Source organism: Pan paniscus, chromosome 1 (assembly GCF_029289425.2).
Source record: "Pan paniscus chromosome 1, NHGRI_mPanPan1-v2.0_pri, whole genome shotgun sequence".
NCBI classification, from domain to species: domain Eukaryota; kingdom Metazoa; phylum Chordata; class Mammalia; order Primates; family Hominidae; genus Pan; species Pan paniscus.
In genome coordinates, this window is record NC_073249.2 from 193,020,115 (window position 1) to 193,034,475 (window position 14,361).

A 14,361-nucleotide genomic window follows, 5' to 3' on the forward strand; every position below is an offset into this window, starting at 1 on the left:
ATCTGAAGTTTTTGCAAATTTGATTCTGTTTTTTCTCATGTCTTGCACTCAGAACCATGTTTCCTTCTTTGTTTTATATTGTTTGATTATGTGGTTAGAAGGGTAAATTTTCTCTCTGGTAATTCTTTGAGACCTGGGTGGATGGTGGTTTCTTCCAGAGAGGGTTTGCATCTGCTTCTGCCTAGTGCTGGGGGCATTACCAGCCAGAAACCTCTCCACACAAAATTCTCAGTATGAAGGTTTCAAACCACCCAAGTAATATAAAGGCTGCAAACCCATGTGAAAACTGACTTATGGTTGTGAATTCTCAGTGGAAACATTTTTCTTGTCTACTCAGTGTCAAGGTCTAAGATAAACAGTCAGCCTCCAGATCCTCCCAGAGGGTGGTAGTGACAGGTGAGAAGGAAGATAGGCTCATTTCTAATTCACCTTCACACTATGGGTGCAGATTTAACTAACCCAACTCTTTCAGAAGTATCGTATTACAGTCGCCATTGTGCTGGGCCCTGAATTTTGTCTCCTGTTCCCTCTTTTCTATGAGTTGCTGAAAAGTGAAGCTATATTGACCGAATTTTTAAAAGGTACTCAAGACCAAAGCCATCTTCATGTTCTGAATCACATTTTAGATTCCTCCATTCACTGTGTTGAGTATTCCCTATTACACTAATGTAGTCTACTCAGGCTACTGTAACAAAATACTGCCCACTAGATAGCTTAGACAACAGACATTTATTTTCTCACCATTCTGGAGGCTAGAAGTCCATGATCAAAGTGCAACTAAACTCGGTTTCTGATGAGGGCTCTCATCCTGGCTCGTAAATGGCCACCTTCTCACTGTGTCCTCACATGGCTTTTCCTCTGTGCACACACCAAGAGAGTGCTCTTTGATGCCTCCTCCCCTTCCCATAAGGACACCACTACCATCGGATTACAGCCCCATCCTTATGACCTTATTTAACCTTAATTACTTCCCTAAAAGCCCCATCTTCAAATATATTCACATTGGGGATTCAACATATGAATTCAGGGGGACATATTATAATTCAATCCTTAACACTAACTTGGAAAAAGCTGCGCTTTTTTTATTTATTTTTTTTTTTTTGTCCTTTTAAAATTTTACCTAACACTTTAAAATTGTTTGGTCTGGGTGCCTGGAACCACAGTGCTGGGAACACTGGAAGCAGATTTCCTCTGCACAACATTTTACAAAGAAACATTCACATTTAATTAAATTATTTCATGATGTACCTAGTTAATGGGAAAGGACACTTCAGCCACATGGGGTGAGGGTGGAGGCTAGGCCAGAAGGACTTAATACCATGAAATCATATTAAGTTGTTGACTAGAGGGCTCTTCCTTGGGCACTGTTACAATCCTTATCTCCATTTTCTTTTGAACCTGAAGGTGAGGTGTCAGGGGAAGTCTAAGTAAAGTCTGAGGATTTTCTAAGAAACAATTAGATTCACCCCCAGAAGGCCTAGCCTTGGTCAGTGTGTGGAGACCGGTGACCTCCATATGGTCACTCCCCTACATGCCTTGCAAGAGATCCCACCAGCCTGAGTTTCTAAAGATAGCACCTCTGCAGAGCACCGCTTAGAGTGTGCAGAGCAGTGTTTCTAATATCTCTATGGGGCCTTGGTGGGCTTCAGGTAGTGCTGAGGGAGCCCAGAAAGGCTGAAGAGAACCCTATCCTTATCCAGGTGGGAGGAGACCCAGGGAACATACAATGCAACAAAGAGGGTCTAAGTGTGGAAACTCAAAGTCTAAGACTGAGGAATAGAAGTTGTCTTCTGGGAAACAGCAAGGACAATGGATGCTGTGTTCCTAACCCTGTTCATGGAACTGGCCTACAGGTGAGATACAGGTGTGTCCAAGGACTGCCTATCCACTCACCTTCAGACATCTCCTTCAGCAAAAAGCATAGTCTCTAAGCTCACAGTATGTTTTATGAGATGAGCATTCATTCATTCATTGATGTAGATATGGCCTCTGCCCTTGAGGAGTGTGCACGTAAGAGTGAAGAACAGGTCTGGAAAAAAAAAAAAAAGAGTGCAGGTAAGTCCTGATGGAGGCATGTCCAGAGCACTATGGGAAAACTCAGGGAAGAGCTGCTAACTGGGAGATAAGGGAAGTTTTCACAAAGGAAGTGACATGTCAACAGGGTCTTGAAGGATGAGTAGGCTTGGAAATCAGTATCTCAGGGAGGACACATGTGCAAAGGCACTGAGGTTTGGAACAGCCCCTTAGAACTGGAAGTAATTCAACATGCCTGGATGCAGGTAAGGACAGAAAGGTAAGCAGGATTCAGATCATGGTGAGCCCACATGCTTGGCCCAGAAGTTTGGGTTTTATCTCAAAACACAGATTGCTAAGGCTAGCAGTGTTAGGCTGTTGTTAACAACAATAATAGCTCTTATTGTATGCCTGTCCCATTACAAGCTCTAAGCTAAGCTGTCTGTATGAATGATTTTATTTCATTCTTGTAATAGGACAATGAATTTTATTTTAATATACCTATTTGGTAGATAAACTGAATCATGGAAAGGTTAAAAGTTAGGAAACAGCTGGAGCACAGAGCCAGTAAGTGGCAGAACTGGGATTTAAACCCCGTCTTTCTAGCTCCAAAGCCCATGCACTTACATAGCTGGGCTGTGCTGCTGGATGGAACAAGATCTCAGAGTACATGAAAGGGGCTGGGCTTCACCTCAGTGGGATGAGCCTGGAAGGACGAGGATCACTCTATCTCCTGAACTAAAGCAATAGCAGGAAGATCTGAGTTTTTGGAAAATTACTCTAGCAGCAATGGAGAAGTTTAGAGGTGGATACTGGAAGGAGAAAGACCAGTTAGGAGGATGAAGCAGTTACCTAACTAGGAAAAATGGGGACATCCACCAAGGCTTTGGAAATGTGGAGGGGAAAACAGATGAGAGAGATTTAGGAGATAGAGTGGGACTTGGTAGCTGATTGGATGTGGGAGCTGAGGGAGGAAGAGAGGTCTTATTCAATATTGTATCCCAAGTGACCAATGTGGTTCTAGGCACATAGCAGGTACTCGGCCTATATTTATTCCATGAACAGATGAATGATGACTTAGTGCTTTCTGGCTTGGTCCAGTGGTAGAGTTAAAAAGGAAATACAGATGGAGGAACATGCTTTGCAGGGGTCAGGAGAGAAACAGTGCATTTGGAATGTCTGTGGTTCATTCAATGTCATTTGGATATACTGGATGGAAACTCTGGGTAAATCTGAGTTTAAGAGAGAGGTTTGGGTGTTATCTCAGCACGTGGGTGAGAATAGAAGCTTAAGGAATGGACAACATTTCTTGGAAAGACTGAAGAGAAGAAGAAAATTCAGAATGGATCTGAGAATACCATCGTGACAGGAGAAAGAGCAAAATCCAGTGAAAGAACAGAGAAGGAGCAATCTGAGAGGCGGGAGGAGAATCGTGATGCAAACACAGGAAGAGTTTCCAACTAGGGCATGTCTGATCATGGCAACGATGACAAATGTCTTGCTGGAAAAGTGCTAGAAGGAGACCATTGGCTTTGGCCTTGGAAGAAGACTTTGCAGTGAAGCTCTAGGGGCAGCAACAGACAGCAGTAGGGTGGGAAGCAAATGGATGGGAGGTGAGGCTGTGGAGGCCAGGATGGGCAGTAGCCGGCAAGGAACATAAGATAGAGAGAAAGTTTGGGGTTACTTTGGGGCATGTGTTTAAAATATTGGAACTGGAGTATGTTAGTAGGCTTAGGAAAAAATATGCACAGAGGGAGAGAGTGAAGGTACAGGAGAAGAGGGATGGTGACAGAAGGGAGATTCTGGAGTGAGAGGGCCACGGGATTGAGAATGCAGGGCTCCCTTTGCGAGGAGCAGGGGGAGAAAGATGCTGTTGTTAGAAGGGGCTGAAAGGTTTGCTTGTGGGAGTGTAAGAGGGACATGTGTCCCCTTGCTCTCCTCATAGTCATGGAATGATTATGATGCACCCCCGGCACCTACACAGGAGGATCCTTCCTGTAATTCCATCTCCCTTGTAGGACCTCTGCTACCTGGGCTTGGCAAGGAGCTAGGAATGTCCCAGGGACTGGGGCCCTCCAAGGGCAATGAGAAGGCCCAAAGAGAGAAGCAGGGATGCTGTGGTGTGGGAATGGCTGAGAACCTACATCAAGACACCAGCATTAACTGAGCATCTATGGGCTGTGCGCCTCTGCACTGTGGGAACAGGAAGAACTTACAGTCTTATTGGAGAGGCAAGTTAAGGATATGTCTGTACTCAATAAACTAGGAGTAAGGGAAATAAAAACACCCCAGTGCATCCTCCTGGAAACTTCATAGATTCAAGGAACAGAGGAAAGAAGGCTCAGAGCAAGTGATGCAGGCCTACTCCTACATGCAGCCTCCATGCCCTCCCTTCGACTGGGATGTCCTCGGGCAATGTTGACCTCACCTTGGGCATTTGGGTTATCTCAGTCCTTATAATATTAATCTAACACTAATTAACATCTGCCTACAATAATTTTTCCCAAATTTCATCAGAAATGCCTTGGAGACACTTTAAAACCACAGATTCCCAAGCTCTTTTCCCCAAAGATCTGATTCAGTGGGTCTAGGGTAGGTACCAGAACTTATTTTTAAAGACGACCCTGGTGGTTCTGACCAGCTAAACTTCTGTCAACAATGCAATTCCTTCTTCCAGCAAAGCACACAGTGGTCTCTCTGCCCCATCTCTCCCTTTGGGCAGCCCCAGCTTCAGCCACACTGAACTCAGGTTCACAGACACACCTGGCCCTTTAAGACCTGTCTGGGCACATCCGGTCCCAGTGTGCCTTCCCTTCTCCTCCAGGCAAATTCCTATCCCCCTTTGAGAGACAGTCCAAACAACCCCTCTTCTGAGAAGCCTTCCTAACTTCATCATGTGTTGCTCCTTCCTGTTCCTACAGCACTTTTTGTTTTCTTGCATTTCGAATCTATTTCCCCCATAGCTTGTGAGCATCCTGAAAGCAGGAATAGCACTTTGTTTATTTCTTCCACAGTTAGCACAGTGCTGGGCATAGAGAAGCAGCTCAGCGATGTTTGAACATGTGAGTGACTGTTGGAGGAGGAGCTCCTCTGGGATGGTTCTGCCCATCCCAGAGGCTTGAGATTCAGGCCTTCTTCCTCCAGGGCCTCCTCTTGTTAGGTCCCTTCAGCTCAGCCTCATGGAAAAACAAAGATGTAGACAGGACTGAAACCCAGACCTGCCTTGATGCCCCCTACCTACACACATCTGTCTTTCTTTTGCAGCTTCTCAGTATGAACACAAAACATTTGATCCAATTTGCACATGAGCCTCACTTGATTTGATCAGGATAGTTAATCCACCTTTGCTAGAAAAGAATGAAAAGCGAGACAGGAGAGAGATTGAGAGTGAGGATGGGAGGGAGAGGGAGGGGGCATGGAAGGAAGAGGGAAAGGGAAGCTCGTTATATGAACTTCAAAGCAAAGATAACAGCGTTTTGATTATTCACTCCTTGGGGATTATCACTGTCACTCTTTCCTTCGTAGACCTGAAGAACTGAGAATTAATTCTCCAGGCAGGTGATCGGCAGCTAGTGCAAATGTCAGGGACATACTCGTTGGCCCATTTGTTCACTCACTTATTCATTCAGCAAACATTTACTCACACCCTCTCTGTGCCAGGCCCTGTGCAAGACGCCTGCGATCAGAGGTTTGCCGTGTGCCTCCACAGCCCCTCCTCACATCCGGGGGACCCTTTAATAGCCTCCTCAAGTCCAAAGCCTCATTCCTTTCCCTTTTACAGCTGTCTCGAAATCATGTGCTGGCATTTCCCCTCCCCCAGATCTGGCTGTGGCCGTGTGGTATCCCCACACACCTTCTCTGTTGCTGAAGACAAACCCTGCCCCCTTGCTAGCCAAGATTTTGTACCCCTCCTGTCTCCCATCCATGCTTCCCTGGTTTGAACCCTCATCCCACTGTATTGTAGTCTATGTACTCAGGGTCTTCTGTGAAGCTTTCTAGAAACTTAGAGGTCTCTATTGGCAGCAGCCATGTTATCTTGCCTGCCAATGCCCCTCCAAAGCCCGGCACTTGGCAGGTGTGTAACTGTTGAATGAATCAGTGAATAAATGAATCAGTCAATCCATAAGTGAATGAGTCAAAGGACTTACTGCTCTCAGAACCACCAAAATGCAACCTCAGGTAGTGACCAAAGTTCCAGAACCTCTGACCCTTCTTAGTCCCTGCTGGAGGCCTCTGTCCTTGAACTCCTGGGAGTTCAGGTCTTCAGCCTTCCCACTGGCCTCCCCTCCTCCTCACCCCAGGAGTTAATTCTCTAGCTCTTCCCTAGGGCCTCAGCAAGACCCTGGAGGGAATCATGGTTCAAGCTGTGCCCAGGAAAAGTGAGTTCCCTTCCTTTCATGGAGCTAATGATTACACTGGCAGCAACATTGTAAACTGAGGCTGGGTGGGCCAAGGTCAGCCCTCAGGAGCTCAAAGAAATGCTCTGAGGAGAAATGTGGGAGGTAAGGCTGGAGCACAGCATTGTGGCAGGGCCTCTAGCTAACCAGGAAGTGGCAGGGGCAGGCCTTGCAAAGCCCACACTTTCCAAGCCAAGATGCTGAACTCTATCCCGCAGTTTCAAGAGTTGGCAAACTCTTCTGCGGTGACAAACACCTGTCTTCAGAACCTGTAGCCATTAGGTCGTAATTGACTGGGAGGTGCAGAAAATTCCTCTGCAGAAGCTTAAAAAACACACCGTTTATTTTCTCCACATACCAAAAGTCCAGAGGCAGAAAGTCCAGGGTTGGCTTGGTGGTTCCCTCCGGGTCTCATGCTCCTTGTATTTTTCCCTCTGCTGCTTTTCATATGACTCTCATCCTCATGATCACAAGAAGGCTGCTCCCTCTCTGTCCTCACATCTGTATTCCAGGAAAAGCAAGGAGAAAGATGAGGAAATGGTCTGAGGACTCCTCAACCCGTGTTTCATTGCCCAGAGCTCTGTCACATAGACATCTTTAGCTCTGAGATTGGCAAGATACATACATTGCCACACTCCCAATAAAGTTGGGGTTCTGTTAGGGAGAAATAAATGGAGGAAGGGACATTAAGTAACCCACTATCCATGGTGTTCACAGCATCCCAAATTATGAACTAGATCAAAATGGAGCTGTTTTGGTTTAAGCAGAGGCTTCCCTCCTCTGGCTCCTCTTCCACCCTTGTGGGTTGGCCCTGGAGTACCTTTATGGGACCCTGGGGTACCTGGGAGCCCAGTTTGAAAACCATTGCTCTAGGGAAGCCATCAGCAAACTTTTTCTGTAAAGAGCTAGACAATAAATATTTTAGGCTTTGAAGTCCATGTAAGGTCTCTGTTGCATATTCTTCTATGTTGTAGGTTTTGTTTTTTCACTCATTGAAAGTGTAAAAAATCATTCTTAACTCCAAAGGCCACAGGTCCACATATAAAAATAGGCTATAGGACAGATTTGGTCTGAGAGCTAGTTTTCCAGCCCCTGCTGTAGGAGATAGGGAGGCGCTAAGAGCATTTGGTACAGAGTGAAGGATGGGCTGCAGAGACGGACAGCCCAGTTAGGAGAGTGTTGTAGCAAAGCAGTCCTTAAACAAAACAGCCTCAGTCTACATCTCCCAGGACTCTAGCTTCCCACAAGACTGCCCTGAGCTGGCAGATCCTCTGCAGCCTTGTGCAGGCTTTGGGCACAGGCTGGCAGCACCCAGAGTCCTGTCTTTTGGCTGATCCTGGACAGCACATGGCAAGGGGAGCATGTTCTCCAGGGCCTCCAGTGGGTGTCCTCCAGGGTCCCACTCCATCCCCCATGATTCTCAGGACAAGGTGGCTGTGACACCCCCTAATTTCTCCTTATGCTCTTGGACCCTGCATCAGCCTCCCACTGGTCTCTCTGCCTCCAATCCTCCCTTCACACTGAATTATAGCTTCCCATCGACTTGTCCATGAAGTCCAGACTGCCTGCTCTGGCTGCGAGTAAAATCCCCTGCAGACTCAGCCAGGCTCTTCTTCCTGTCCCACTCTCCTTGGCCCTTCACTGCTCACAGTGTAGCCTGGGCTGAGCCCACACACACCCTTCTCCATCCCGCCAGGCCCAGACCCACCTCCTCTATGGACCCCCTTCCATCTCTCTCCTCTTTGCACTCCTCCAGCACTCACCATCAGCACCATGTCCTGGGCATTTAGATTCTGCTCTAAATTGTCAGGCAAGCAAGATAACTTATGGGAAGCAGCTAGCTCTGGGCTTGGCACATGGCAGGTGCTCAGTAATTATGTCCTAGATGATGGGTTTGTTTATTCATTTATCTAATGGGTTTAAATTGGGTGTCTGAGCTGTATACAAATGTGCCTCTTTGATCATGCCTATTTCATGTGCTGCCATTTCTCCTGCCTCCGAAAGGCACTTTGTGAGCTTGATTGATCTGCATGTTAGTTAATGAGTCATTATAGGAGCCTGTCTTTAAACAAAGGCCAAAGCAGAGAAGGAAAAAAAGAAAAGAAAAAAAGAGAGTGCTAGTACATTGTGCACTAGAGGCTCGTCCTGAAACTGCAGCATTGTGTATGTTGAACAGTCTTCTTGTGTAATTAGCTCCTGCATCAGGGTCGGCACTCTGAAATGTGGTTCACATCAATGGCAGCTCTAACCAGTGATGTGAATCATTTTATAGCTCTGGGTTCTGGCCTTCAAAGCAATATTTTCCCATTATAGGCATAATAATCATACACTCCCTTTTTGGAGGTGGCTGGATGAGCAGTGTCCTCTGCCCCAGGGCTGGCTGGAAGGGGCTGATATGGTGAGAATATGCAGCTGGGCCCCTCAGTCCCTGCAGAGCCCAGGCCCTTCCTCCAGCAGAAGACACTACCTGCCTTGTGGTGTTTTATATGCAGCAGCTGTTTCCTGACCACCTGCTGGGACCCAGAAAAAAGAACTCAAGGAAAGTGTGAGAGAAAACAGAGGCTTAAGTCATGCTTCCTACCTTGTGGGCCTGTGATCTTGTTGGAACACCATGAGGCAGTAGAGCAGAGTGACAAAGAGCCTGGCCTCTGACTGCCTGCCTGCTGGGAGTCCCAGCTCTACCACTTGCCTGTGTGACCCCAGGCAAGTTGCCTAAATTCTGTGCCTAGCCTGTCCCATTTGTGAAATGGAGGTACTCAAAATAGCTATTGTGCTGTATTGGGGGAACCTGCCCCTAATATTTCAACGTCGATTCTTTCTATTTTCCATAAGTGTCAGCTGGCTGAGAAATAAAGAGAAAGAGTACAAAGAGAGGAATTTTACAGCTGGGCCTCTGGGGATGACATCACATAACAGTAGGACCGTGCTGTCCACCTGAACCTTAAAGCCAGCAAGTTTTATTAAGGATTTCAAAAGGGGAGGGGGTGCAAGAACAGGGAGTAGGTCACAAGATCACATGCTTCAAAGGGCAAAAAGGAGAACAAAGATCACATGCTTCTGAGGAAACAGGACAAGGACAAATACAGAACTACTGATAAGGGTCTATGTTCAGCTGTGCAGGTATTGTCTTGATAAACATCTTAAACAACAGAAAACAGGGTTTGAGAGCAGAGAACCGGTCTGACCTCAGATTTACCAGGGTGGTTTTTTTTCCCCACCCTAATAAGCCTGAGGGTACTGCAGGAGACCAGGGCTTATTTCAGTCCTTATCTCAACCACATAAGACAGACACTCCCAGGGCGGCCGTTTATAGACCTCCCCCCAGGAATGCATTCCTTTCCCAGGGTCTTAATTATTAATATTCCTTGTTAGGAAAAGAATTTAGCAATATCTTCCCTACTTGCACATCCATTTATAGGCTCTCTGCAACAAGAAAAATATGGCTCTATTCTGCCCAGCCCCGCAGGCAGTCAGACCTTATGGTTGTCTTCCCTTGTTCCATGAAAATTGCTGTTATTCTGTTCTTTTTCAAGGTGCACTGATTTCATATTGTTCAAACACACATGTTTTACAATCAATTTGTACAGTTAACACAATAGTGGTCCTGAGGTGATGTATACTCTCAGCTTACAAAGATAACAGGATTGAGAGATTAAAGTAAAGACAGGCATAAGAAATTATAAAAGTATTAATTTTGGGAACTGATAAATGTCCATATTAAAATGAAATCTTCACAATTTACATTCAGAGATTGAAGTAAAGACAGGCGTAAGAAATTATAAAAGTGTTATTTGGGAACTGATATATGTCCATATTAAAATGAAATCTTCACAATTTATGCTCCTCTGCCACAGCTCCAGCTGGTCCCTCCATTCAGTGTCCCTGACTTCCCAAAACAGTGCTGCATTTCTCATGAGTTGATATGTGTAAAGTGTTCAGAACAGAATTGAGCACATTGTAGGTCTCAGCTCTTGGAGTGATGAAATTGCGTAAGAGAAGATGATCAAAGACTATGATCGTCTTGAAGAATCTCCTAGACCAGGGATCAGCAAACTATAGCCTACAGGCCAAATACAGCTCTTTGCTTGTTTTGTAAATAAAGTTTTGTTGGAACACAGCCACACCCATTCATGTACACATTGTGTATGGCTATGTTCATGCTACATCAATAGAGCTGAATATCTGTGACACAGATCACATGACACACAAAGGGAGAAATATTTAGTATCTGTCCCTTTACAGAAAAAGTTTGCCAACTTTTGTTCTAGATGGTAACCACTGTGAGGGGTCTGAGAGCCTAGCAATCCATCCATGCTAGAGAAGCAGGAAAGGTTTGGAAATTGTTCTCCCAGTCTACATTTTGTCAGCCCCTGGCATGGGCCTGGCCCACCGACAGGAACTGGTACAGAGGCAGTGAGGCCTGACCCCTGCCCTCCAGGAGTTCATGGTGTAGTGGAGGAATAAGTAAACAGACCCATCACAGTCCAGCAGGTAAGTGCTAAGACAGACGAGAGGAAGGGGCTGAGCAGGGGCTGCTCCCCTTGTCAAGGTTAGTCAGAGAGAACTGAGACAAGTCAGGCTCACGGATGAGAAGAAATATGCTAGGGCAGTGACAGGGAGCAGGAAGAGCCTGCGTAAGTCAGGGTCATGAACAGGCTGCCCTGGTGTGAATGCCCAGGACTTCAAGTGGCCACACAGGCTGTGCAGTGGAGGGCAGTCAGCAGGGAGCAGGTGCAGAGATGCCCTTCTTATGTTTCATGCAAGGAAATGAGACTCCAGGAAATGTTCTGTAAAGCAGGCGTGTGGAGTGTGAGAGATGGGTGGGAGATCCCAGCCTGAGGAAATGATCCCATGATGATGCCATTAGCCAACAGGGAACATTCTGGATAGGAAACCCAGAAGGGCCAAGGAATCCCCACTCACTATTGACAAATCCCATCTCCTCTTTAATAACTCGCTCCAAACACTGATTGCTACAGGCTCACACCCCGCCTCACCTAGACGTTGCTGCAGGCCCACATCCTACTTCACCTAGACCTTGCTACAGGTCCACATCCCACCTCACCTAGACCTTGCTACAGGCTCACATCCCACCTCACCTAGACCTTGCTACAGGCTCACATCCCGCCTCACCTTGACCTTGCTACAGGTCCACATCCTGCCTCACCTAGACCTTGCTATAGGTCCACACCCTGCCTCACCTAGACATTGCTACAGGCCCACATCCCACTTCATCTAGACCTTGCTTCAGGTCCACATCCCGCCTCACCTAGACCTTGCTACAGGCTCACATCCTACCTCACCTAGACCTTGCTACAGGGCCACATCCCACCTCACCTAGACCTTGCTACAGGCCCACATCCCACCTCACCTAGACCTTGCTACAGGCCCACATCCTACCTCACCTAGATCTTGCTACGGGCCCACAACCCACTTCACCTAGACCTTGCTACAGGCCCACATCCTACCTCACCTAGATCTTGCTACGGGCCCACAACCCACTTCACCTAGACCTTGCTACAGGTCCACATCCTGCCTCATCTAGAATTTGCTACAGGCTCACATCCCACCTCACCTAGACCTTGCTGCGAATTGGACTCCGAGCTTTCAACTCTCCCTCAATGCTCCTGCTCCTAGAACAAAAATCTCATGTCATGCCTTTACTGCCAACCCTTCCATAACTCCCCGTTGACTTTAGGACAAAGCCCAAAATTCTTAGCATTACCGGCAGCCTTTCATAATCTGACTGCTCCTGTTTCTCTCCTATCGCCACCCTCCACCACCTCCTCGCTTAAACAACTACTCAGTAGTTAGACCTCTCTGGACAAGTCATCCTGTTCCACACCACTGCCCTTCTCTCTGCCTGGGTTGCTTTCCCTTCCATATCCATTGGTTGAACTCCAGTTCATCTTCCAAACTCAGCCTGAGTTTCATTTCCTCCAAGAAGCCTCCTTTAACCTTTCTCCCAGTCAAAAGCAATCACTTCCTTCCTCTTCTGTGTCTATCTGTAGACCCACTGACATGCTCACAGATACTATTATCCAGAGATGCATCTTTCTGTGATTCTCAGGCCACTGCAGAGGGGCCCTGCATAGACACTACCCAGGCTTATGAATGAGGGCAGTGTCAGTTTGCCTCTGGGATACCTGAGAAAGCACCTTGGGGTAAGGCTCTGCAGGGTCCCTGGCAGGATATGGGTGCTGAACTGTTTGATTTGGATGGAGGAAACCTGCAGAAGGCGTCAGCCACAACTAGGAAAAAATATCCACGGAAATTATATACTCCTTGAGTTGTAGAACAGAAAGCAAAGGAGCAACTTCAGTCTCCCTGTTGGGGGAATGAAGATCATCATCAGATTGAAACCAGACTGAAACAGACAAAAAGAGATACAGATTAGACATCAGGAGTGGGTGCCTGTGTGTGTCCTGTCCTTATGAATGGCACCATCCCCCACCCAAACAATTGCACAAGCCAGAAACCTGCAGCTTATCCTGGATCTTTCCCTCCCCTCAGCACCACATGCATCCTGTCGCAAAGCCCTAAATATCACTAGGACCCTCCCTCTTCTCCGTCCACACTGCTACTCTTCCATCGTTCACCTGCACTACCACAAAAGCCTGCAACCATCCTCACCACCAGCCTCACTCCTGCCAATGAGTTCCACACATACTGCCACACTGACATTTTCTCAAACACCTATGCGTCCCTGTCACCCACTATTTAAAACTCTACTGCTCCTCCCCTGGCATAAATTCTAATTTTGGAGGGTAGAGGTATGAGACCTTTTGAACCAAACTCCAGGGAAACTTTTCAAATTCCAGACCTTCCCAAGTCACCTTCTTGCACTGAAGGCCCAGTCACATTATCCCCGAGAGCCAGGCACCTAGCAGGTATGTTCAGTTTGTAGATCTGCTAGCAACAGACACTGAATAATTTCTTCTGGAATGTTCCATCTCTGCCATAGCTCAGGCCCTGTGCACCTGACTCCTTCCCAGAGCATCCCCCTCCCTCCCTCTCCAAGCATCCCCCTTTGGCCTGATGGGGTCATCAGTAGCCTTCAGAATTCCCTCAGACACCCCCATCTCCAGTAGCGCCTGCCCCTGACTCCAGCTGGGTGAGCCATAGGCTCCTCTTCGCTCCCACAGCCCCCTGTAGCATCCATCCCACCCCAGTGCTGTGGTTATCAGTTTGCATTTCTATCTCCCCTTCTTAGCGAGGGCAGGGACCATGTCGTGCTCACTGTGGAAACCCACCGCCCAGCCTGGCATATGGGGAGAGCTTAGTAAATATTTGTGGAAGGCAGGATTAAAACAAGAGGGAGGAATCTTGTTGAAATCTCTTTCTGAGAACATTCATTTATTCAACAAATAAACAAAAAAGGATGGAGAAAAGCAGTCAGAGGAGAAGACGAGAGAAACTTCTGCAGGTCCCTGGGGGCAAGAGAGCTGAGATTCCACATGTGGCCTGAAAAATTGCCAACAAGCCCATGGGGATTTCTGTGCATTAAGGCATAAAGAAAGAGTCTAATCATCTCGCTGTCGGCCAGATGTGCCCGGTTGCTGTGACAGCCACCAGAATTGGCCAGATGTGCCATGAACATCTTCAGAAACATCAGGGGGCCCTGGAGACTGCATGGCCTGGAGAGAAATAGTTCACACTCATTAAAGTGGGACAGAAATGGTCAGTTTGTTTAGGATGGTGTCACCAGTGACTCTGAGCATTGGGACATAACACAGAAAATCCTTCCTCCCCTCAAGGCTTTGGAAGGCTTCCTCACAGCCCCTGCCTGCTCCTAACCCTGTGTTCCCTCCCCAGGTGATCAAGCTCGCCTTTGAGGAGTTTGATTTGGAGAGGGGCTATGACACCCTGACGGTCGGTGATGGTGGTCAGGATGGGGACCAGAAGACAGTTCTCTACATGTAAGTGCAGTGGGGCATGTTGTTTGGAAGGT

The 14,361-nt window shown here is 47.2% G+C and overlaps 1 protein-coding gene across 5 annotated transcripts in view; it reads left to right on the forward strand.

Annotated features, from left to right (window-relative positions):
- CSMD2 (CUB and Sushi multiple domains 2) overlaps window positions 1–14,361 on the forward strand; it is a 643,453-nt gene that overhangs the window by 351,011 nt on the left and 278,081 nt on the right. For all 5 annotated transcript variants that reach the window (XM_034960731.3, XM_055095664.2, XM_034960735.3 and 2 more), the window contains exon 11: window positions 14,226–14,329. In XM_034960731.3, coding sequence (XP_034816622.3) covers window positions 14,226–14,329 — 104 coding nt within the window. The remainder of the gene's footprint in view (window positions 1–14,225; window positions 14,330–14,361) is intronic.